The following is a 24,913-nucleotide window of genomic DNA, read 5'->3' on the forward strand; positions in this document are numbered from 1 at the left end:
AAAGCTCTTATGTTAAAACTTGGTTACATAACCTTGTATATTGGCTTATCTTAAAAAAGCAAAAGTAAGATCAAGCGTTAATAGGACATCTGGCTGGTTTTATCAGCTTAGTTTCAGCCAAGAGAACCACCAAGAGAGCTCTCAACCACTCAGCGATGGCCAGCTAATGCCAAGAGTCTTTCAGACCATACAAACATGCTTTAAGCCAGTCAGAGGGCTGTATTGACTAAATGGGTACTTTATTGACCTGAAGGGTCCATCTATCACTCTGAACCAGTACAGTTCAATAGCTTTCATCTGCTTCCCAGCATGTGGCTTTTACAGAAGAAGCCAACACGGCTCAGGAAGCACAATTAGCATCCCAAACGTAGCTGACACATGTATTAGATGCAGTAGTTACAGCATTATGGCTAGTGCCTGCATACATTTGCAAGAGGACCATCTGAAAGTCAGCTTCATTCATAACTGTCATCAGAACTTGCTTGTTTTCATGCTCCACAAACTCATCTGTAAGAATTGCATCTGTCTTTGGTGCTTGCTGAGTAGCGAATTAAAACCACAGCTACTGTTTCTTGTTGACTCAGAGCCTGGAAACTTTCAGATAGTTGAGTAGAAGCAGGATACTTACTGGAGCCAAGTAAGACCATGAAGATTAGCCTTGTTAAACGCAACAACTACTCCAGGAGCAGAGCAAAAAGAGTTTAAGAGTTTTTGAATAGATGCATTTGTGTGGCACAGGGCTTTCATACCAATGCAAAGTTAGTAAGTCTCAGATATCAAGGCAAGGATACCTCAGTTTTAAGATGCTAAATAGATGTTGCAGTGCTCTCCCCTTAAATACTTCCCTTTGGATTGAGGGCCCAGCCACCCTTTCCTTTCCTTTTCCTCCTCCTCCCAGCCTTCCTCACCCTCACTCAAAGCAGAACTCGCCCAAAACCAAATCCTTCCTTGGAGGCTCTTGCTTCCCCTTGACAGAAGTGCCAACATCTCATACAAACTTCATTTCAGGATAGCATCAACTCCACCTCTGATGTTTAGATTTCCCAACTGTTGAGCAATAGTACACCTTTTCCCCAAGAGACACTACAGCAAATAACCCTACTCTAATGGGGACCAAGCTCACATTTAAAGAGAAGGTACTGGTTTAACAAAATGACTCCCTGTCCTTGGTAGACTTTGACACTTTGGCTGGAAAGCTGAGAGTCGAGTGCTTTATACAGGACGATGGGTATGCAGCATTCCCACAGCAAAGCAAGATACCGACAGGAAGACGCAAGCTCTACTGAACGAGCACCTCCCAGAGGAAGCTTTGTTTGATTCAGTGCTCAGACACAGGGAATGTCTCCTTGAGCACGGTAGGAAAAAGCAGACATTTCATACGCTCTGTCAGGAGTGGCAATTCTGACACCCGTTCTGTTTCTGCAAGATGTCCCTAAGCTCAGAGCTATTTCAGAACCCAGATAAGTGCTAGAAGGGACAGACAAAACAGTACACCAAAACCAGACTGCACAAGTACAGAGATGAAACAAGATGTTAGGAGATCCAGGGACTGGCTCCTCTGTTCCCACCTCAGGTTCTCTCCTCTAGAGTGTGTCTAAAGAGACATCTAAGGGGGGGAAGAAAAAAAATAAAAAACCCACAACAAAAAAACCAAACCAAAAGCAAAACTTGATTTACCAGTATTGACACAGGTCAGAGGTTTTATCCTGGGTTGGAAGCTTGAACCAGACCTATCGTCTTCAGTAGAGTAGTTTCTTATGAATTGGTGTTCCTATTCACATCCTCAGGGAATTTTTAGCGCTGACTTTGGAGAGAAATATTAAATGCAAGGTGCTTTCCCCACTCCCGTTTGGGACTCCTAGACAAAGAAAGCAGAGCTTTGTAACATTTCAGAGCTACTCGCAGCTACATCGACACCTACCTGCAGCCTCTGGTAGCCCCCCTGCACCCACTTCAAGTTGTGGCAACTGCTATGCTACCCAGCAGCGAGCTCCACTTGCTTACGCCAGGGCTTCAGTGCTTTTCAGCTAGGTCAAGGGAAAAAGGGTCTTGTGCAACACGGTGCCCCCTCTGCCATCTCTCCTCCCCTTCACTAGGGTGACAAGGCCACATTTCTCTCCTGCATGAGCTCATATCTCAAGCTAGAGAGCCAGATGGCACATCAGTGAGGGCGGCGATCCAAGCTTTCGTTGGTAAAGCTTTACCCCTTGCAGTGGACAGTACAAATATAAATACATGAAAGAAGTCTGATTGTTCAGGAAGGAGCTTTTTAGAGAGCTGAGAAAAAAAAAAAACACCAAAAAACTCACAACACAAAGCTGAAGATCCACAGCCTCTCAAGGCTGGAGGCAGAGCTGCAGCAGGGGCTGTGCTAATAGGCAGCAAGTTATGAGCAGACAAGTGATTATGAAGCTCTTAAAGTTGGTTGAAAAGAGAGAAACCAGCCACAGAACAAGGAGTGTTCAAGAAGTTGAGAGACAAGAGGGATTTTAACCTCCAGATCCCCTGTAGAGTCAGGAAGTCACAACGGAGGGAGGATGCAACCGCCAGACATCCCACAAGGAATATTTATAGATAAAGAAACAAGGGCAGTTACGCTTTGAGTACAGCAGGCATCTGCTGCCACAGCAGCTCCGGTAATTAACGCGTCGCTCTCGGGACACCTGGCAGAGGTTTATAGTCATAACTCACATGAAGCATATTGCTGGCACAAAGGAGCCCTCACCCACCTTTCTCTCCAGTACCTTAAGGCAGGGAGGAGGTATCCTCCCAGAACTAAGACCTCAGCTGCTGCCAGGACGGCTTTTGCCAGCAAAGCAAGTGGCATTTCACCCAGCCGTACCCGCGGTACCCTTTCAGCTGGGTGCTGCCTCTGATGGTTCCTGTGCCACAACGCTCCCAGTGCTTCTTCCAAAATGGAAGTCCTTCTGCAAGAGATGGAAAGAAGAACCTGTATCCCCAAAACTACTGACTTCAGTGGATCTGAATACAATCTAGATTTCCAAAGGCTCTAGTCCAACACTACCTTTCCATTTTGACTGCCCATACAGCAAAGAAGTATAGTTGTCCCAGCGAATGTCCTTGCAAGCTACGATCTTGCTGGGAATCCAACACACCAAGGACCAGCTGACAACTGAGCAGTCTCTACGAGCAGCTCTGGGAGGTCAAGGCAGAAGCAGCACATGGATGGTGAGGCAGTACCAGAGGGTGCTGCTCTCCTTTCCCCACCCTGACTCAGGGCTGCAGTCTGTTTCTGGAGCTGGCCCATCTCTGAGCACCAGGAACTTTCCACTTTGGAAAGAACACCAGTTGTTCCTCCTCTTTAAAGTGCAGAAATCCAGACACAAGGTGTTTTCAGAAAGTCATTCGGTGCAAGGATTGCAGTCTCTGGCACACCTGGGGTGTGCAGGATCACAGCCAGCAGCAAGCTTGCACTCTCCGGGGTAAATACACTTCCATTATCATTTTTCACCACAAGAGAAAGATGGAGGCCAGCAATAACCCCGAGGTGACTGGCATCTAATTTTTCATCATCGGAGTATTTATGGCACAGCCATTTGCAGCATCTTGTAATCACTTTACCGCCTCCTTGACCCCTGGCTCCCCCTTATTCCGCATCTCCTAATTGCATCTGAACAAGCAGCAAACTGGATAGATGCAGGAGAGCTGAATGGTTGGTTTGTGATACTTGGAAGGACAGCGGAGGAGTTGCAGAGCCAGGTCTGGATGTAGCCCCCACCACCAGCTTGCTTTGACCTCCCACGGGCTACGAAACAGGAGCCTTCCTCCTGCCTGACACTGGGTAACCTTGAGGAGTCATCCCCTGCCGCCCCTACTTATTAGCATGGTACGAGAGATTAATGAGTTCCCTCCAACAAAGTGTGAAGGCATAAACATTATACACAGACACTGCCCCAAATTGCTGCATATTCATAGCCTCTCCTGGCAGGGTATTGGCAACTACAACAATATTTACATTGACTACAAAAGCCCCTGGGTCAGACAGCATAAAGCGAGGGAGAGATGGACCAGCGTGACATGGATGCAGAGAGGGCCCTGCAAACATATCAAACTACAAACTGCCAGGGTTAGGAGGTACTTGGGTTCAGCAAGGATGACTGTTCCTGAAGGCCACTAACCCCTTGTCTGCAACAACACACACAGTGCCTCCACCATTAAGCCATTATCTTTTCCTCTTTTTTCCCCTATAAACTTCTCAGCGGAGTTTCACACTACTTTTCAGCTGCCTGGAGGATGCAGTTTCAGGGACAGCATTATCCTGTTCACTGTGTCAGGCTGGAGTTGCCTGAAGGAAAAGGAGATGTCCCACACTTTGTAACTACTTTGCAGCAGCACAAAAGCACAAGATAAAGCCCTGTTGCCTGGGGCTAGCGGGGAGTCTGCTTGCTCCCAACCTCTTCCTTTGCCTTCCCTGTACAGTGCACACCAAACTGGTGCAACAGGCTTCAGAGATCAGCTCTGCCTGAGAGCATTATACCGATTCAACTTACAAGATAAATCCCAGCTGCGTTATTTGTATTTATAGTCCTGCTTACAGAAGCATGAGCCACGTGTGGGATTTGCTGATGTAGTCCAAAAAAATCCACATTTTTGGACAAAAGCGTCAGTGATTTCACCCAGACATAAAGTGCAATTTAGGAGGATGTTAAGAAGTTGCAGACTTATTTAGGAACATAAAGAGATACCAGTCTGTTCAGAGCTATTTCCTCCACAGCCTCTGGTAGTGTTCAGAGTGGCATAACTGCACAGTTCTCCAGCCCTGGTGCTTTCTACCTGTATATTAAGGAACTAAAGATAATTTCCAGATCAAGACTGCTGTCTAACCTGATGAAAAAGCTGATGCGAATCCGACAGGCAGCAAGGTTAGACCTCTGTTTAAAAACCAAAACTGGTATTAAAGCACTGAACAAAACACTGGAAAACATGCTGTTGGGAAGAAAGCCTGTATTGCGCTTCCCAGGGGAGTGCTTAGCTGACTTAACAGGTCTTCTCAAATTCTGGTTTCTAGGGTGCTGTCACTACCACTGCACAAAATAACACTGCACAGGGGAAATGCATTTATTACTTATTTTCTCCAAAAGTGTTCCAAAAATGAAAGATCTGCGAGTCTGCTGGAACAGCCTAGTCCAAGAAAGGAATTTCAAATGGCCCTTTTTAACACTTTACAACTAGTATAGTCCATGGGTGATCACAAACCAGTATCGGTTCTGACATCTGCCCTGTTGGTCTTCAACATTGAGAGAGAACAGTGCCAGCTTGGGTGCCTTGCTGCCTAAGTGAGCTTACTCCAAAGGACAGCTTTATTTTCTTCCCAGAAAAAGATTCCCAGATTCTTCCCCTCTACTCTAGTGAGATCCCACCTGGAGTACCGTGTCCAGCTCTGGAGCCCCCAACATAGGAAAGACATGAACCTGTTGGAGTGGGTCCAGAGGAGGGCCACAAAGATGATCAGAGGGCTGGAGCACCTCTGCTGTGAGGACAGGCTGAGAGAGTTGGGGTTGTTCAGCCTGGAGAAGAGAAGGCTCCAGGGAGACCTTATTGCGGCCTTCCAGTCCCTAAAGGGGCTACGGGAGAGCTGGAGAAGGTAGATTTAAATTAGAACGTAGCAATCAGATGAGGGGGAATGGCTTCAAAGTAGAAGAAGGTAGATTTAAATTAGATATTAGGAAGAAATTTTTCACTTTGAGGGTGGTAAGGCACTGGAACAGGTTGCCCAGAGAAGTTATGGGAGCTCCATCCCTGGAGGTGTTCAAGGCCAGGCTGGATGGGGCTTTGAGCAACCTGGTCCAGTGTGAGGTGTCACTGCCCAGGGCAGCGGGGTTGGAACTGGATCATCTTCAAGGTCCCTTCCAACCTAAACCATTCTATTATTCAGGAAAAGCGGCAGCATGGCTGCTCAGCCTTGCCAGGGCAGCTCCGCTGGGCAGCAGAGGCTGTAGCTTGAGCCCAATAAACAGTGTTGGTGAGTGCATAACTGCAGGAAGCACACAGAAGCAGAGCTATATCTAGAGCCACTTCTTTGCCCAATTTGTTTAGATGGCTTGCTCCCAAGGTTCACGCCCACCATCCATCATCACATAAAACAAACCAAGCATTACAGTCTGCAAGACACTCTTCTATGGGGAAGCCAAGTGCATCTGAGCGCACCAGTAGCCTCTACCCGTCACACCACCCACCTTACTTCTCTTAAGGGCTGGTAGCACCTGCAGCACATCTGGCCAGGCATCCAAACAGCAGCACAGCACCCTTCCCTTCCACACAGCCCCTGCCAGCCAGCTGGAGGTGGCAGGGGGTAGGATTTGCCCTTTGAAAAAGCTCAGTGTCCAAGTGACGGTGCAACCCAAGCTACACTTAAACCAAAAAACACTTCTCATTGCGAAGTGAACGGACAGCTCTGTGCAGAAAACATATTCCAGTCCCCTGCACTATTGATTTTCCTGTGAAAAGAGACAAACTAATCCTTTAAAACTTAGCTGCTTCAATCCGTGGTCCTGTAGTTGTTTTACTGTTGTACAAAAGGCTGACTCTGCTACCCAGCCCTAGCAGCAGGGAGGCTTGCATTTTGGCTGATGTTTCTTTTGCTCAAAATACAATGAGTTACAAGGAAAACAAGAAAAAAAAAATTCACACACCAGAAGCTGAACTCCAGCTCTTAGGTCACCAGTACAACAAGTTTATATTCTACTTTCACAACACTGCACTCCTGTCTCTCCTCCTGCCAGGTCAGAAAAACCTCTTATTCACAGGGCCAGTTATTATCTGAAGTTCCCCTTACGTTAGGAAACACGAGGGGTGTGGGAAACTCCGAAAGAGCTAGTTTATCTGTCATAGGCATATGACGAGTGAGCAATTGAAAGAATTTATTGACAAGCCTGCAGAAGAGGAATGGACCAGGATGAAGGAGGCAGGATTTATGCCATATTAACAAGGCTGCGTGCCAATTTCAACCTTATTAGTTTCACAATAAAAAAGCCAAGAATTGCCTTCCTGTCCCACACCCAGACACCATTTATTTTAAACGAACTTGGCTCCTGTCCTTCTTCAACCACTTCAGAGCAAAGTAGCAACTTAACTGACCTTACTTTTTGGAAGCTGACTAGATGAGGCATGAGAAGACTCCAATCAGCCCCTGAGACCGGGCTTTTAGCCAAGAAACGCTGTATTTCAGAGGCACCTGTAACAAACAGGGCTATTGATATTTATGCTTAATGCAGTACTAATTCCTCTCCTGCCACAGCAATGGCTCAAAACTCAGGTGCCTGTACGTACAGAAGTGGCATAATATTCTGGACCCTTGAGAGGCTTTTACCTATTTTGAAGGCTTTCAGAACTGCATCTACGCACAGAAGCAGCAGCTGCCTTTTTTGTACATTTGTTTCTATTTCTACATCAGTATTATAATAAAACACATCAGAGCACTTGTGATATGTCATATAATGCAACACCTTTGGCAAGAAGGTCTTACCATGAATAAAAACTTATAGGATACGCATAGTGACATGCTAATAGAACCCCACTCCTGCTGCATCCTTACTGTAAGCTGGGGTAACCTGGAACATAACAATGCTACAGTTTTTTATTTAAACAAGACGGTGGCTTCACACCAGCAGGGTAAGCTTCCAATAGCTTTTCTTCCTTACCCCCAGCTCACCCCGGGAACCCAGGGCAAGCATCCCAAAACTTTGACTGATATGCTGCAAAATCAGCCCTCCCTGATCCAGACACCTCCCACTGAAGCAGCTACCTTCCCCACCGCTGGTTCTCAAGGTCTCTAGACACTGAGACCTGTAAGAATAAATATCCAGGAGACAGCAGCTGTGACCCATTTATTACCGGATGCTGCTGCAGGGCACAGCGGAGGAAGGCAGGGCAGAGCAAGAGCACTTGCTGCAAAAGGGAACAAACGGAGCAAACCCAGGTGTCCTTGGAAGAAGCACTCCGCTTTCAGCTCTGTTTTTCCAGCTTCCGGTTGGCAAGAGGCAGCTTAGATCAAGCATGGATGTTCAAGTACTGCCACAAGGGCTCCCCTCTTATCACTGCTGGGAGTTGAAAAAAATAAAACAAAAACCCCACAAAAAAAGCCCACAGAGGCCAGAAGGTAACCATGAACAGAGAAGCCACAAGAGTCTCACGCACTGAATGAGCCAATAAAACTGCCCTAGTGCAGGCAAATGTATCTGGGAAGATCCGCCTTGACAGTGAAAATCACAGATACCTTTACCGAAAGCAGAGGGTGTGCACACACATGCGGCACAGTCAGGAAGGAGAAACGCTGAGGAGGCAAGCAGAGCACGTACGCTAGCGGCACAAAGCACGGCGCTCCAGCCTACAGCCGAAGAGGGCCGGGAAGGCAGCACCGTGCCGAGGCAGACGGGGTCTTCATCAACACTTATCAGTTCAGCCTTCGCATTTGCCGATTAAGTTCTGCTGGCACTGAGCAATTGTACATGTCCTCAGACTACCTCCTCACCCCCCTGCACAGCCTCCCGTGGCTGCAGCCCGGCCCCCACTCTGGTCGCTGGGTATTCTGATCAGAGCGTCAGGCTGGGGTGACATTGTCCCCTCCTGAAGAGGGACGGTAAGCGCCTGCAAGCCCGCTCATTTTATTCACTGCACAAGCACGTTTCCAACTGGGATAATCTCCATTAAACCATCTGCGCTCCCATCTTCGCTCGGCCCGCACCCGCTGGGCTGCCTGCGATACTGCAGCATCTGTGAACCGGCAAAAGCGGATGCCGCGTCCCTTTCCCAATCAGCTAAAAAACCAACAGAGACTCAGACAGAACAGATGCACCTGGTAGCTTTGACGCGCTACCGAGCCAGGCTACCAGGAGTACCTGTGCCAGTGCCTCTTCTGAAAGGCGTACGGCTCCCTCTGAAAATTTAAGCCATTTCCTTCCCATCACGGGAAGATACCGTGCCCCAAATTGCCAGAAGAGGAGGGCTGAGAAGAGAGTAGAGGTTTTAGCTACAACGGCTGCCCTGGTGCAGAAGACAAGCACTGTTTGCCAGGTCATGAATGCATTTTGGATCAGACACTCTGAATGGCTGCTGATCCCCAGGATTTAATCTCTTATTTATCTCAGTATCTGCTTTCTAGAAACAAGGACTATCATGTCACATTCCTACATTACTGGAACAGAAAGACAAAGTGTTATGATGAGAGATCTGAAACTTAAATCCACTGCCCCTTCCCCGCAGCCTACACAGACGATGTCCGGCTGACCTTACGGAAATCATTACAGAGCGACCGCATTGAAGTGTGAATTCAGTGCGGAGAAAACTCGACCCTGTCCTTAGCATTGCCATCGAGACAGCCAAGGGACTCGGGAGTCACTTCAGCTGTCGAGGACATGACAGCGTGGTGACAGATCTGAAGGGAAGATAGAAAGCCATCGATCTGCTTTAACTGTAATCAGTGTTTGTCTTCAACAAGGTCGCTGGGCCATCTAACACATGCCTTTCTTCCAGCCGATTTGCCCTGCGTGGTCTTGCCCTCGCAGGCGTGGAACAGCACGGCAAGGCTCACCTTTCAAACCTCCCTGGACTCCTACAGTCCCAAAGAAGCGGCAAGTATTAGCAGCAAGAGATGGGACAGGAGCAAAAGACCATTTCAGTATTTCCTGCACTTGCTTTCACTTATTTGTTTTGCAAGCCTTTATTTTCCAAGGCAATTTACAAACAAGAAGCAAAATAACCATTTGTTCAGACAAAGGTTAATAGGGGCCTAGTGGTCTCTGAAGACTCTGCAGTCACACACTTAGGTGTGAAATTTTGGAGTAGCAATAAAGATGCTGAACAGACAAGCAAGTCTCAAGAGAAGGATTTAATCTGTCTAAATACTCTAATGTACATAGTTTTCAGCTTCCATTCACAGTGATCAGAGCAGAGACAGCTTCCAGGGGCCTTTTTGCACAATAAACCGTGAAACAGGATTTTTGCATCAGTCATTATTCCCCTCTCCACCCTCAGCTCAAAGAGCCAATGTTTGAAATGCTTTTTGTTGAAAAGATGACATAGCATTGGGAGAGAAAGTCGACAGGAGGAAGGCAGCACAGATCTTTGGCAGACTGGTGGTACCTGGCACAAGAGAGCTCCCATTGGCACCATTTTCCCAGAAAACCTCAAATAGATTATTTCTCCTGGTAGTCCAAAAAAAGGCTTTCTGTGCGGCCACGACCAGAGTAAGAAATATAGCACTACATCCAGAGACCAGCTTCACTGGAACAGGCAAGAGGTTCCAGTTACATCCACCCAGCTTGCTCCTAGAAGTCAGTTAAAGCTAAATACAGTGCTAAGATAAGGTGAGAAAACTAAGAGGCAGGCATCTAGGACAAAAGGGCTGATCCAAAAACTCAGCTGCTTTCTTTTGGGATCGCAGTGTCCATCTGTCCCCTTGCCACAGGGGAACTTAGCCTGCAAAAACAGACCTTGTTTGTCCACTGAAACGTGGAACCTGAATTATTTCAGCAAGCAAGAATTCAAAAAAAAAGTCAAGAAAACAGAGCAAGTTCTCTATGGGTAATGACCCCCTGAGACCAAGAGAATAGCTATGCTCTCGATGCATCTCGCCCCTCCTCACTTTCATGTTGCCTTTTTCCCTTCAGACAGGCAGGTTTCTTGCATGTTCAAGACTCCATTTCTACACATAAGAAGCTTGGACAAAATTTGTAGAGATAGTTACAGTGTTTTGCTATTAAGTTTTTTGCTTGAAGTCAAGCGACTTCCTACCCAGCTCTCCCATCCCCAGGTTTCTCTGAGAAAATGTAAGAGCTTTAACTACAGGTCACTAGCTGTCCACGTTGCAAAGAGAACAGTGAGGGGAAAAACATTAAGCAGCACAGTCTCTTCAGAGGCAGCCCAAACTTGAAGACCATGTCAGTGCTGTGGGTCTGACTGTTTTATAAATCATGACATCCCTTACCCCTCTCTGGGGAAGTCATCATTATTTTTGTTTTCTGGAGAATAAAACCACTCAAGTCAAGCAGAGAGTGGGACCAGCAGAGCTGGAAGTAGAACAAGTCCCAGTTTACTCCCATACTCATCCAGGAAGAAGTATTAGAAACCTCAACAAAACCCCGAAAATCAGAGGTAATGCTGACACCCAGCAGTCTCCCAAACACAGTGACTGTGGACCCCCACACACCTTCCAGTAACCCACCATAGACTGGTACATTCTCTCACCAACAATCCTTCCTTACTTCCAAGAGGGTGCAGAGAAAAGCACTGAAACCCTTATCTCAATTACTGAGCAGGGAAGGATTAACTACTACCAAAGACTTTACAGATATTTATTCTCCAAATCCACAAGAGAAGACAAGCAGAGGGAAAAGCTCCTCTGGGAGTTATGTACACAGACAGCAAGTCTAATGCTTACACAGTCTTAATTTTTTAATTTTTCAAGTCCTAACAACAATTATCTTCATGAATTATAGACATAATATCCGAGAGATGCAGCAGTAATTAATGCATGTCTGCCTTTTCTGACTAGCTCCTTCTGCTGGGTCAGGGAGAGTTATTGAAATTCAGGAAGGAAATCTTCAATCTTCTGGAAGTTTTAAAGAAACAGACCAAGACACAATTTAATAAAGCAATAATATTTCTCTTAAATAATTAAGTAGGCTTTGACATTCACTAATATTTTGGAGGCCTAGCTCTTACTTTTGCAATAACACTGGAACAAGTGCACTCAGGGATGCGATCCACTGCAAATCCAAAGTGTACTAAACTGCAAAATTGCTTCAACTAGCCTTTGCCCCTGGGTTTCTCTGCACACACACGGCCATCTTCACTCTTTTCTTAAAATTCTCACGGAGACCCTTAACAAAAGACATGCTATGCAGCACCTCCATACCTCCCTCTTCTCACTTTGCCTTACTGACATCTGTCTACAGGTATGAGTGCTCAACTCTCCCCAAGCTCAAGAGAAACAGTGTTTATCATCCTTTGGGAAAAACCTTGGTTTCACAGCAGAAACACAGCACAGTAATAGATGCAATAGACAATCCCAAACTAGACAGAAAGCTATTACTAAAGCAGCATATAGCACTGGATGTTGTTTAAGTGGGCTGTTTCCATCATCTCTCAAAAAGCAGATTCTCCTGCAGCATAAACAGTTTTATTTGCATGAAAAATACACTCAAGAGAGCTTAATATATTCGAGTATACTGACAGCAATTACCTCAAAGCAACAATTACTTAGCCAGCCACTGAAAAATCCCACCCTTTGGCATGGACGTATCACCTGCTTAAGCAATATAAAGCTACACAACAAGAAGGACAGAACTCTACTTAAACTCAAAATCATAAGGATTACTCTGATGGCCACCAAACTGAAACACAGCCACGTCACCAAGAAGAGAGAGGAGGTATTTGGCCAATAAGGTCAGAATGAACCAAAAGCTTCATGCCTCTCTTGTTCACTTGAGCCACATCACCTCTACTTGAAAAAAAACAGACAACCCTACACACTAGAAGTTTAAATGGAAATAATGGTCATCCCGGTTTCAGAAACTCACCAGATACAGTCTGTAAGCATCAATCCGTCGAATTGGCCCCCAGCACTTGTCTGTATCATTATACTTTGTGCCATCTCCAACACTGCAAGAATGGTTGCCAGTGGCACTGCTGGGAAAGGAGGGAGAAACAAAAGACAGTAATTAACTCCTAGCAGATGTCTTCCCCGCTCCTGCATTCAAGACAAACGATCAGAGATCTGAAGCGTCCATTTCTCCCCTCCCTTGCTGAACACTCTCCCTCCTGATATTTTCTGGACTGTGTAACACTGCAAGTCACTGAGTACCACACATTTAAAGTCAAATTCCTGGATTGCGTACAGTTATTTACAAGTTTGGTCTTTTAGTTGTCAAGCTAGCAAGTTTACATCGTGTATGGATCACTGCAATTTTCCATTTCCAGGTCAGGAGTCCAAATCCAGCCCAGTACAGTTTTGATCAAACCAATCTCTTTCATTATCTATTTTTTGAGAAAGAAACTGGTCTCAGTCCAGAGCTAAGTCCATGTAACGTCACCACTCACTGGTCACAGGCTTGGTAAGCATCACACCCCTCAGCTCTTACCCAAAGAGACAGAGATGCTAAAATACTGCGCAGAGTATGGCAATCAAACCACAGGTTTGATACCAACAGGTATTGAGCAACAAGTCCTGTGTCTGCAAGGTGCTGAAGCTGGAAGTACTTCACACCTGAGGACTCATCTGAAATCAGGTCAGCTACTTTTCAGGCAGGCAGCAGGCACTTGGGTGGGGAATATAGAACAACTTCACCTTCCCACCCACAAGTGATGAGCTGTCTTTGAGTCATTTCTCCACTCTGTTCTTCAGAAAGTAGAGCTGATCCCAGTCAGACTTATCACCCCATCAAATCCAAGAGCCTACCCTCTTCTCTGTCAGCATGCAACACCAGAGCAGTAAGCACACTTACCAGGTCACTTGCATGAGAGAGACCGGTACAGCCGCTGCGTAGATTGCCAGGTCCCCATAGAGGTAGATAATTATGCAGAAATAGAATAGGTTGACACCCACTGCAGGAAAAGGAAATACTGTACAGAACCCTGTATTGAACCCTGCACTTCAAATACACAAACATTTTTCAAGGTCTTAAAAAGAAACCAACATTTGCCTCCATAGTTTACTTCTTTCTGCAGCAAACTCCACCCTTGGTCACACCAGCAGCTTAGGGAACTGAGCCACAGCACAGGGACTGATGGGACATGAGGTGCCTCCGAGCTCAACTCTACCTCCTTCAATACCTGGCCCTGATGCTACACCCTCTAGGTCAAGCCCGTCCTCCAGTCATTGGTCAAGATCAACAGGTCCCACATAAGTCACCTTCCAGATGAAGCTGTCAACTTGGAACAGCCACAGGCAAACATCTAGCTGATGCTCACAGACTTGGTGTGAGCACAGCTTGATGAACAGTGAAATGAAGAGAGAAGATGCTTTTAGTCCTCTGCCGATTCCAAACCCTCTGCTTGCAAATCTGCAGGACTTTCCCATTACCGATTTGGCCCCACAGAACTCAGGTTCCCCAGGGTTGAAGTGGACCTGATTCAGGAGATTTCTTACCATCAGCAAATTGAGCCAAGGTTCAAACCTGCAAAGCTTTAAACCTCTGTTTCTGCAGCCCTCTTAACACCCTGTGCCACAGTGTATGCTGTTTCTGCCCCATACTGTTTTCTTGGGTGTTTTTTTCTTTTTTTCTTTTTTTTTTTTTTTTTTAAAGCTTATCCTCCCTTCACCTATGAGATTAAAAAATGTCTTACACAAGTTAATTGGGTGCACAGAACAGCCTTACTGGGGCACAAGGAGACACTGCTGTGGAAGGCTAAAATCTGCAGGGATAAAGAAATGCTTGATGAGACCCCAGGATTCTTTTCTTCCAAGCAAGTCAGTATAAATCTCACCAAGCAAAACCAAACTGGAACATATTTTAGTTCAGAGACAGGTGAGCTACAAAAAAAAAAAAGCCTCAGATTTGTTACATTCAGGAAGTTGACATTGAAGGAAAACAGCTCAAGGAATCTGCTCATACTTTCAAGTTGTGATGCCACCAGATGCTTAATCCTAATGCAGCTTGGGCAAATCAATTCGCCTCTCCACGCCTCGCATGGAGAACTATCAAACAAGGGAAGCACTGCTGCAGGAACGTGGACTAATATTTCTACAGTGCCTGCATATCCCAAGTTTTACCATGTTTTGCCATCATACTGCCCCTGGATCTCTGGATGTCAGGAAATAGGTATTCTTCATTTAAATAAATTATTTAATGTGCTGAGCCTACTTTGCATAAAACATTCAAAAAAAAAAAAGCTGTATTGGGAAAGTAGCAAGAAAACTTCCCTGCTTCTGTAAGGCAGCACGCTAAGCACACTAGAGCTGTTCCTGGTTTGTCTAAACAGACAAATGGAGATCTTGCAGAAATTGTCAGATCATTTCATGTAGTTCCCCCTTGTTTTCCTCCTCTGTGAAAGATTTAAGATGGCTTCACAGTTAAGGAGTCTCTGCATTGTTCTGAAGATGGCAACAAGCTACCTATCAGTTTTCTCCAGTTTCCTATTAGAAAGGGTCGATGATTATAACAAGTATCTGACAATGTCATAGGACAGAAGCTGCAAGACACACTGAGCCCAGGACTAGACAGACTCAGATTTAGATTCTGTTTTGAGGATCTGATACTCATCTCAGGCCTTAGCTGTCACCCACACACAAAATAAGGCTAAGACGACCAGCTAATCCACAGCAGCACCACCAGGTACCCACCAGCACACACTATACCCACATTCCAGTGCTAACTTCTCTGTCTGTGGGAAGTCCAGGTGACAGTCCTCTCCCAAACTCATGCTCTCACAGGCAGGAAGACTTTAGCGTCAGTCCTTTTATAAACTGCTACTGACCCTCCCTGATCAATACTTTCATTACTGGACACAAAACGGGGGTGAAAAAAAATAATCAATGACTTCCTGTGGAGAAGCAGTATGATAGATGTGCTTAGAATCCATTATTGCAGTAAATGACTGCTCGGTCCCAGAAGAAAGCACCCAATATTGCAAATTAAAAAAGAAAAAAAACCAACAAAAAAACACAGCTCTTCAGAGCCAGCTCTTTTGAAAGAGCATACAGACCCTTCACAGCCTAAACCTAAGGCAGCTCCCTTTAAGAAAGCACACAGTCTGAAATTGAGATTTATCCCCAGCGTACCTCCCAGGACTGCAGAATCCACTCCTGTCAGATTGTTGAAAATAAAAATCAGTCAAGAGAAAGGAGCAGAGAACTCGCTAGAAATCGGAGGCTTTGAGGTCTACTGCAAAGCTTCCACCAGCCTTCCCTCTGAAGGCTGTAAAGACACCTTGGGTTTGGATCCGTACTTCATATATTGTGAACAAAACCCCACCCAGACATTTGCTAGCCGTGAAACTGCAGAGGTTGGTGCTTGAAGATGGGAATTACCACGTGTGGCCCAGTTTCTCAGCCCTAGGCATTAGCAACTGGTCACTGAGCAGCAGCCTTTATTGAAGACCTTTCTGTGCAGCCATCAGAAGGAAACACTTCTTCAAGGATCTGCAGAGGAAGGTACTTGTGTCCTCTCTGCAACTGCTCAGCAGACCAGAGGCTGTCTCTGAACTAAACCTCAGCAACAGTATAAGGACAGAGCCTCATTACAGAGCACAGAGGAAGGGAAAGCAGCAAATTAGTTACAGCAGCCCCAGACCCTTTGCTAGGTGTACCTCATCTCATCTGGAAGTCATAAGTTGTTTCAAGCTATAGTCTGCAGCTGTTCCAGCTGCCTTCCTGCAGAGAGATTCATCCCCTTGTATCGGGCCGAGTAGGTCCTGGGGAGGATCCCTAACACAGAAATCAGATAACTCTGGCTAAAGCAACATTAAGAAGAGGGATTAAGATTTAGAGTCCTAAGCAGTTTATATCGCTTTGCTAGGAAGTGTACCTAAGTGCCTGACGGGAAAGAGGACATGCATTTCCAGCACCCTCTACTGGCTGAGCAGCAGTCGGCAGCAAAGCAGAGAGGTCTAGAAGGCAACTGCCCAACGCCTGGCTGGCTTGAGCGGTCGTTGCCATCTCCCCCTGTGAAGCACATGCAAAGCAGCACCTTCTGGAACTTGTTTATGGGGGCACTCTGCCTCCTGCAGCTCAACAGGCCTCTACAGCTGAATACTCAGCAATGCTGCTAAGCTGTTACATGGTGCTCGCTCTCAGAGCGCTTCCCAAATATTAGTCCCATGAGGATGACTGCAAGATAGGGAAGTGTTCACAGTGTTTTACCGATGGCAAAGCATACAAGCAAGAAAACTTGCTTAAAGTCAGAGCAACCCAGAGCTACAGGCAAGACTAGGAACAAGACATTTCCGAGTCTCCAACCCACACTCATATCACCTCTCCTCTTCTATGCCTGGAAAAGCAGCAGCCCGGTCCAAGGTGGATTATTTTGACAGTCCTTTGTGGTTTAAATCTACAAAGGCCCTGAAAAGGCATGCAGGGAAATTAAAAAGTTTTCTCAATTGGACTTTAAAATCAGCAATAATATAGTTCAGAGAATCTTCACTCCTTAAGGCCAGCTGTCCCTCAGAGGCAACAGTCTTACACTGGCATAAAGCTGATGTAATGTAATGGAAAAAACCAGCCCATCATGTCTTTGTAGGTGGCCAGTGAACGAGAGAAAATGTCACTTTCCACAAGAAATGGGGCCTGACAGGCTCAAAACTGCACAACCATAGTGTCTGATGATTTTCTGGCTCTGCAGAGCATTTCAAATTCACTGTTTTACCAGTTTAAGGATACCTAACATTGTAGTTTGCATTTCTGTCATATCCAGGAATGGATATGGTGTTATTGCAATAGAGTTACAAGTTTGTTCCCTGGCATACAGGAGACATTTAAAAGCAAAAAGACAAGAGATCTGCCTATCATACGCACACCAGGGACCCTCTCAGCAGTTCACGTCCCAGCAGCTCTCCTGATGACTCCCCAGACGCAGGCAATTCTCAGAAGCTCTCCCCAGAAGTCTCCCTCCTTCAGACTGATACTTACAGGGTTTAGGGAAGCCCAAACACCTTATTCTCAAATGCTACAAAGATGGAACTAGCAAACACTACAGCTGGGCTTGACTGCTTCAGACAGCAAAGATCAGAGGATAGATGTGGTTCAGAGTTAGGTTAAAGGCAGACAGAAGAGGCACTGACTTACACTTACCTGCCTCAAGAAACTTGGCCCTTAACCTGCAGTATTTTGGCTAGTTCTGCTAAGACCACAGCACCCTCCCCTTCATGCAGGTTTCGACCCACGTGGCCCATAAATACTCGTTGTAGAAACACTACATAGGGGGATGACTACAGTCCACAGACAGAAGTGACACTTTGGGGTGGAATCATCACAAACTCAGGATGCAAACCCACACTGAGAAGCACACAAACTTAAGGAAAAGCCATACACACACACAATGTGCAGGAAGACCTGAAGGGACTTTTGAAAATGTGAATCACTTACCTTTATTGAAGAACATGGAAGCCATCTGGCCCATTTCCACCCTCTCAGTAATTTCAAAGATATTGGGTGAGCCACGTCTCTCTGCAAGTTGAAAATAAGAAGCATTTCAACAAGTCCCTCCAACAAACCCAGAGGCCATACTATCTGAACACACTCAAGAGGCTCTAGCAACAGCTTGAAGGACAGTATATACGACTCCACAGCTGCAGAGTCACTGGTCCAATTACTCTGCTGAAGTTTGTTTAAATGTGTTTTCAAAGTAAGATGTTCTCATCTTAGTGACCTAGAAGGAAAAGATCTTTATCAGACTGTAGAAGGTGAACTGAATTCTCAATGAGTCTTATCTCGCAAGTGCTAAGGACTTAGGGATGTGAACCCGTGGAATTGAGCGCAAAATGGACAGAAGAGTCCTGCTCCACTTGCTGGAGCCCTCTGTGACACTGTCTGAAGAGAAGAGATCTTGGATCCAGTGAAAGCATGAACTGGGTACTTACGAACTGACAGGATAGGTCGTGTCTCTGCTCGCTCGTAGCCATCTTGGAGAAGAACATCAGTGTCAGATACTCCAGAAGAAGAATCCTCATCCTCATCATCCTCCTGGAAGAAAAGACCAGACTACTGCTGAGATGTCTGCTACCCACAGTACAGGCTGTGGCACCACCAGTGTCACACTCTCACTTCCAGAAACTCAAACAAAGGGCCCAAACAGGGATGGGCAGGACGCGAAGCAAAGGCAATACCAGGGAACCCTTGGCCAGGGCTTGGGATGCTGTGGAGAGCAGAAGAGGGCACTAGCAGAGCAGGTTAAAGTCAGTGACAGGCTCTGCTGCCTTAGCATGTCATGCACACTGCAACAGTGCCCAATTCACGTAGTGATACGTGGCACACGGAAGTTAAACTTCTGGCAGACCTGCAGAACTGGTAAAAAAAAAATCCAAACGTATATACTTTTCACCAGTTAGAACAGATACTTCTATCTCATAACTCCAACCCACTAATATACAGGCAGCAATCTAAATCGGTGCAAACAATTATGCCTCATACTGATCCAGAAAAGCCACTAAAGCCAGGATCCAAAAAGACGGAAGTGAATTTTACAGCAAGGACATACTTCAGGACTGTCCACTCCCTGGGATGCAGCCCAAGTGACAGCAAGGACATTCCAGGCTGTCCCAGTTAAATTACCTGAGATCAGTAAGGATTTATAGACCTCAGCACACTCCAAACAGCACCAATATATTGGCTGCCACCTCTCCACATTCACTGAGCAGCGCTTCTGGGCAAGGAGAGCACAATCAGTAAGGAATGTGAACAGCTCAAGAGATTTTTCAAAGCAGGAGCAGAAAATCCTGTCTTTAATGAGCAACCCTACAGGGAACTAACAGCCATATTTTATACGGCAAAGTTAAGTACAGTAGAAATTTATTCCTTTAGAGTTACTAATGAGGCAAGGCAAAGATGCAGAGGAATCTCAGGCAAGTCCTACAGGATAAAAGAACAAGAAAAAAATGGAAAATTAAAGCCCACACAAACCTTGCGTTTTTCCATTCTCTTCCATCGCAGCTGGGCATTTGCAGCAGCCATGGCTTCTACCACAAAGGTTGTAGTCATATAGCTAGAGGAATTAAATTTATATCAATAACAGTCAAGAACTGCCACTGAACAGAGATGGAGAATTATTTTCATCTGTTTGTAGGAGCGAGCAAACAAACAAACCAACCAGAATCACCTTTCAGCAACTCCCCCCCTGCCCCACACCACGTTTTTTGGTACGGTGTTCTATCTCAGTTTGCTGCTCCCTTCTGTCCTCGAGATTAAGGTGTTCACACAGGCCACAAAACGCAGTAAAATATAAGATGCCTTCACATACAAGAAAACACTTCAGATACCCGGAAGGCACCTTCCTAGTGTTTCTGTGGGTTGAAGAAGGCAAGAGGACCCTCCTCTTTCTAGGGCCTAGGACTAGCACAGTACTACTGTGAAGCTTATCTATTAAGGCCTGTGGCAAATATACTATGGACCCTTAAAGCATCTTGCAAATGGCATCAGAAGCAAAGCAGCAATACAAGACCAAGGGGCAGATAACACATGCATGTAAATACACTTTGCTGGAGGTCAAGGGAAAAGCTGTCTAGGGAGACAGTGAGAACCACCAATGGAAGGAATATCATTATGCCAGCTAAAAACAGTCCTATAATAAAAACCCCCAACTTCAAATCAATCTTATTAAAGGCTTTAAAGTGCTTTCTCACTGCTTCAAGAACTGGATTCACTTATCAAGCTCAAATGAAAAGAAAGCAGCCCTGTTCTAAGACACATGTAGCAATTTCCGTATAGACTTTTCTTGCACTGAAGGGTCCCCAGCAGGCACAAGGAAATCACAAGCACCAGAACAAAAGCAACAGGGCAACGCAGCTCCCAAGGCAGGCAGTACTTTGAGCTGCATTTTCTCATTTTAATCTGGTGCAGTTTTGGTACACAAGTTTGGAGGCTTGTGCTCTTCTGCTGACCTTGAAGACTGGTTTTAAGTTTTACACATCGAATTTACACTTTTAAACTAATGCATCTAAAAGGAATTGCTTCCAAAGCTCCCACAGTTTACGCTTTACCAAGCCTTTGCAGCATACAGCTTTGAGGTGGGGAACTTACAAGCATTACTAGTCAGTACTGACCGTTCAGTACCTCCATGTAGCAGCACCTTACAGATCCAAAACACACTGCCTCCAAATTAAAGGCACATTCAGGCCAACAGAGCTGGTTACCAACAAGACAGGAACTTCTAAATTCCATTCTTACAAAGAGCAGGAGGGAATTTTGGTTTATTTTATTTTAAAACCAAGCAAGAAGCAAGCAGGGATTCACATTCCACCAGAAGATGGCAATTCTATTAATAGCTACTTAGACATCAGTGCTGTATCAACAGCCTTCAGCTCCACCTGCTGCTCCAGCAAGGAGACATCTGGGCAGAAGCTCATGGCCAGCCAGCGTGAAAATCATGAGACCGGTTCCAAGGTCTCGAGCAGCAAAGGTGTGTGAGGGGAATAAGATAGGCCCAGCTATACAGTAATTTGTCTTCCTGACACTCTTGCAGCTGCCCAGAGCATTACCAAAAGCCAAGAGAAAACTAACACAACAGGTCTGCATCACATCTGCAAGTCATAAAGCAGAGAAATGAACCCGTATCACCATTGACCTGGTTAGTGTTTGAGGAATTGATCTGTGACAGAGGCAACCATAGGATATATCCACAGGGAAGACAGTGGCAAAAAAGGAAGCTGGCAGAAAGGTCCCAGAAGACTATGGACTGGAAAAAATGTCTTTCCCATCAGTCAGGAGATGGGGTGTAGCACCATATTGCTACATCAGAAAATGCATCCCTCCAAATAAGGTCCACAGGCAACACAACTGCAGAGACCAAAGCTCATGCTGCAGAGGGACAGGATCACTCAGAAAAGAAGCAACAGTCTTAGCGCTGTCCTTCCAGCTCCACCCCCAAACCTCCTAAAGACACATACATCCTACCTCATAAATCCCAGGAACATTAGGAGAACGAGGCTGACGAGCCACCCTGCTGTCGCAAAGGCCTTTGGCATGGTTAGGGCTCCTGTCCCAACGATGAGGTTGAACATGTAAACCAGACCAACCTGCAATCATCCACATAATCCAAGGTGAGAGTTTGCAGCTGCACCAGAGATCGTCCAAGACACTTCACATGCATACTGATTTAAATGGAGAGAGCAATCCTTGAGCAAGTCCATACTAGAAATGAATATAAGAGGGGATTGACAACCAAAGAGAACCAAGTAAGTGTCAGCACATTTCTGGAGAAACTGATATTCCTCTCTAGTTTTCTAATTACTTCTTTTAAGCTATTTTCTTTCCAACTTTTAAAGTTAGAAAGCATGTGATCTTTTTGTTGTTTGTTTTCAAATCCAATGTCTTCTACCAGAAGGGTCTACACTGTGGATTGGGGTCTCTCCTTATTTTCTGACCTGAACCTAAGCAGTTATGACTATGTACGCAGGTTACCTTCCAGAATTTCTTGTTGTTCTTTATTCTTAGTCAAGCAGGAAATATCCAAACAGAATTTTAATTCAAAGCCTGCTTGACATTTTACCAGCAGGCAGCTGAGCACACTCTGAAGGGCTTTTACTTCTGGAAGGGAAAGGATTTTATCCTCTCTGGCAATGAGTTTTTTTCTGCCCAGGGGTAAAAGACAACTGTGCACCTGGACAGGACACTCCTCTCCTCCCCACCCCACCCCGATTATAAACTTAGCTGAATTCAAGATCAAAAATTGCCCTGAAGTTTGGTTTTTTTCATATAGGTCAGTCTCTCTAGAGGAGAGCCAGTAAAGAACTGCATCTGAGTACACTTTTCTGGGTGTGGAGCAATTAGTATCAGGAGAACTATTCCCTAGAGAAGCTGCGAGCACTGCTGCCCTACATTCACTGACATAAGCACAGCAAATTTATCTTTTGATGGGTCTCCCAGAAGGATGAAAAAAAAAACAGAAAAAAAATAATTAGGCATTGCAGCTTGCAGGAAAGTTCTTTTCATTCAGCTGGCACAGCTGTCATTCCCTGAGCACAATTCAAGTGTCCAGGGCCATGACTCACTCTTCAGTGAAGGACTCTTGAAAAAACACCTCAGGTGATTTTCCTTGACTTTGGTCAAGCAGACAGAGATGAGAATGGTGCTTGTATTTTCAGTCTGGCTAGACATCTTCAGGGAATGAGGAGAGAGTCACAGCCTTTGAGATTAGACTCTAGGAAATTCATACAACATTAACATAACAACATAAAAGCAGGTGATGCTAATCCTTTAGAGTCCAGACAACCCAGTTACTGTCTTGTTCTCTGTTTTCTCAGTTGTGACCTATTTCTGCAGCCTAATATCCAGTTCTTCTAAATTCAGTCGTTAACATGGGGATGAAAGTATTAAAGCATTTGGAAGCCAACACACAGATTTCAGGACTGGTTCTATATTTAGGGAGTTCACTTCAGAAAAAAAAAAATAATGTTTGCAGAGCATTGTTTTTAAGAGCTGACACTATACGAACACCTGCAGCTATGAAAACCAGTATTTCCAGTAACATGTAAAGCAGTAATTGGCTCTGCAGTTGCACAGGACACCACATTACAAGGAAGAAACATCTTGATTACTGGTTATAAGTGAACAAATTATAAAGTTATAAAACAAATTACTACAACAGCTACAAATAAGTAAACTTTATATAACATTTCCCTCTGAATTTCTTAAAGTCAAAAGAGAGAAGTAAAGCGGGATAGTTTCTGTGTCACATGCTTTCCCTGTTTATGCTACCTTCATGTGACAATTTGGGTTGATGAAAACATGAACAAAATGTAAGGAAAGTGGGTAGAAGGATGCAAAAGCTGGTATGGGACATGAAGCTCTTTTTAACATTTTTAGAACTATGCCTTAAGCAGACATTGTCTCTTCACAGTATATAAAATGATCTGTGATGTAAAAAAAACCCACCAACTACAAGTATTAAGCAATTTTTTAAGTACTCTTTGACCTCCATCATCTCTTGAAACACTGATGTTGCATCCATGGGGAAGTAGGAAAGGGAAGCACAACATTGAGAGGTTTTTTTAAAGTCTTGTGAGGAAAACCACAAACAGCAGTACTTACATAGGGAGAGTAAAGCTCTCCTGTGTCAGTAATGCCACCAGCCATGTTGGAGACAGTGGGGAGGCTCGGAGCAAAGCAAGGAGAGTGTTTTCAACTTCTATTGCCTTTAACCTAGGAATCATCACAAAGTTGTGTTAGCTTTGTTGGAAAAAGGAGGAACTCACAAGTCTGCTTTTGGACATCAGTCTTGTAATGTTTGAACAAAAGAAGATTTCAGCATGATCTTGCACTTTGGACAGATATACCCCACTCACCGGCACACTTGGTTCAAGACTCTACTGAAAAGTTCTTGTACCTGTTAAACTAGTTTAAAAGTAGCCAAAGTCTTTGCCCTTTCAGAGCACTCGATGACCAAACTCACCAGAGGGGCCATTTCAGACACTAAAAGCTCAAGAAGAATGCCTGCCTTAAGGATGATCCCATACCACTGCTTCTCATGCAGCTACTACTCTTAGAGACCACGTGCCTCCTGCAAATCAAAGCAGCAAAAAAAAAACAACCAGCCTAAAGTGTCTCTTCATCATCTCAAGTAAAGAAACAAGCAAATGAAAATACTGGACCTATGAAAAAAAAGCAGACAAACAAGAAGTTTTTTTACATGTACCAAGATTTTCAAAGCAGAATTATTTGGGGAACTCAATGTCTTAGAAAAACTACAGGGGAGAGGAAGAACCCAAGCATTGTAAAAGGTTTCAGAGTATATAAGCAATTATGCATAGCTGAATTGTTTAAGAGCTTTATCAAATTCCTCATACTTCTACACACGCTCCTACTTGGCCATACCAACTGGGACAAAGTATTAGCACAAACTTCACAAGCTAAGAGCACTACCAAAAAAACCAAATGGTTCATAAGCTTACACGCACACACGCTAGATGACAGAGATCAATCAGGCAGCAGAGCTCACTGTGGTCATAACTAGACCAGCCCTCAGAAAGAGAGGCCAAACATCTTCTTTTATAACAGACCTCGACTCAAGACACCGGAGCCAACCCCAACAAATCAAGACAAGTCAGCAAGACCGACCACAGGCACGCTAACAGACACCTCCGGCACACGGACGGGGCACCCACCCCAGCCCGGGAGGAGACCTACCTCAGGGGCCGCAGCCCACCGAGGCCTCCAAAGCCCCCCTGGCCTGACACTTTCCGGCTCCCTCCCGGGCCTGCCCTCCCCCGCCAGCCAGCTGCGCTGCTCGCCCCACCCCCCCCCCCA

At 45.3% G+C, this 24,913-nt stretch overlaps 1 protein-coding gene across 1 annotated transcript in view; it reads right to left on the minus strand.

Annotated features, from left to right (window-relative positions):
- Positions 1-23,743, minus strand: part of TMEM104 (transmembrane protein 104) — a 41,406-nt gene extending 17,663 nt beyond the window's left edge. The window contains exons 1-7 of the mRNA XM_009879602.1: positions 23,699-23,743; positions 21,563-21,684; positions 19,574-19,655; positions 18,535-18,634; positions 18,041-18,121; positions 13,464-13,563; positions 12,540-12,648 (exon numbers count right to left, since the gene is read on the minus strand). Coding sequence (XP_009877904.1) covers positions 12,540-12,648; positions 13,464-13,563; positions 18,041-18,121; positions 18,535-18,634; positions 19,574-19,655; positions 21,563-21,684; positions 23,699-23,743 — 639 coding nt within the window. The remainder of the gene's footprint in view (positions 1-12,539; positions 12,649-13,463; positions 13,564-18,040; positions 18,122-18,534; positions 18,635-19,573; positions 19,656-21,562; positions 21,685-23,698) is intronic.
- Positions 23,744-24,913: the final 1,170 nt, after the last annotated feature.

Source organism: Charadrius vociferus, unplaced genomic scaffold (genome assembly GCF_000708025.1).
Source record: "Charadrius vociferus isolate BGI_N301 unplaced genomic scaffold, ASM70802v2 scaffold260, whole genome shotgun sequence".
NCBI classification, from domain to species: domain Eukaryota; kingdom Metazoa; phylum Chordata; class Aves; order Charadriiformes; family Charadriidae; genus Charadrius; species Charadrius vociferus.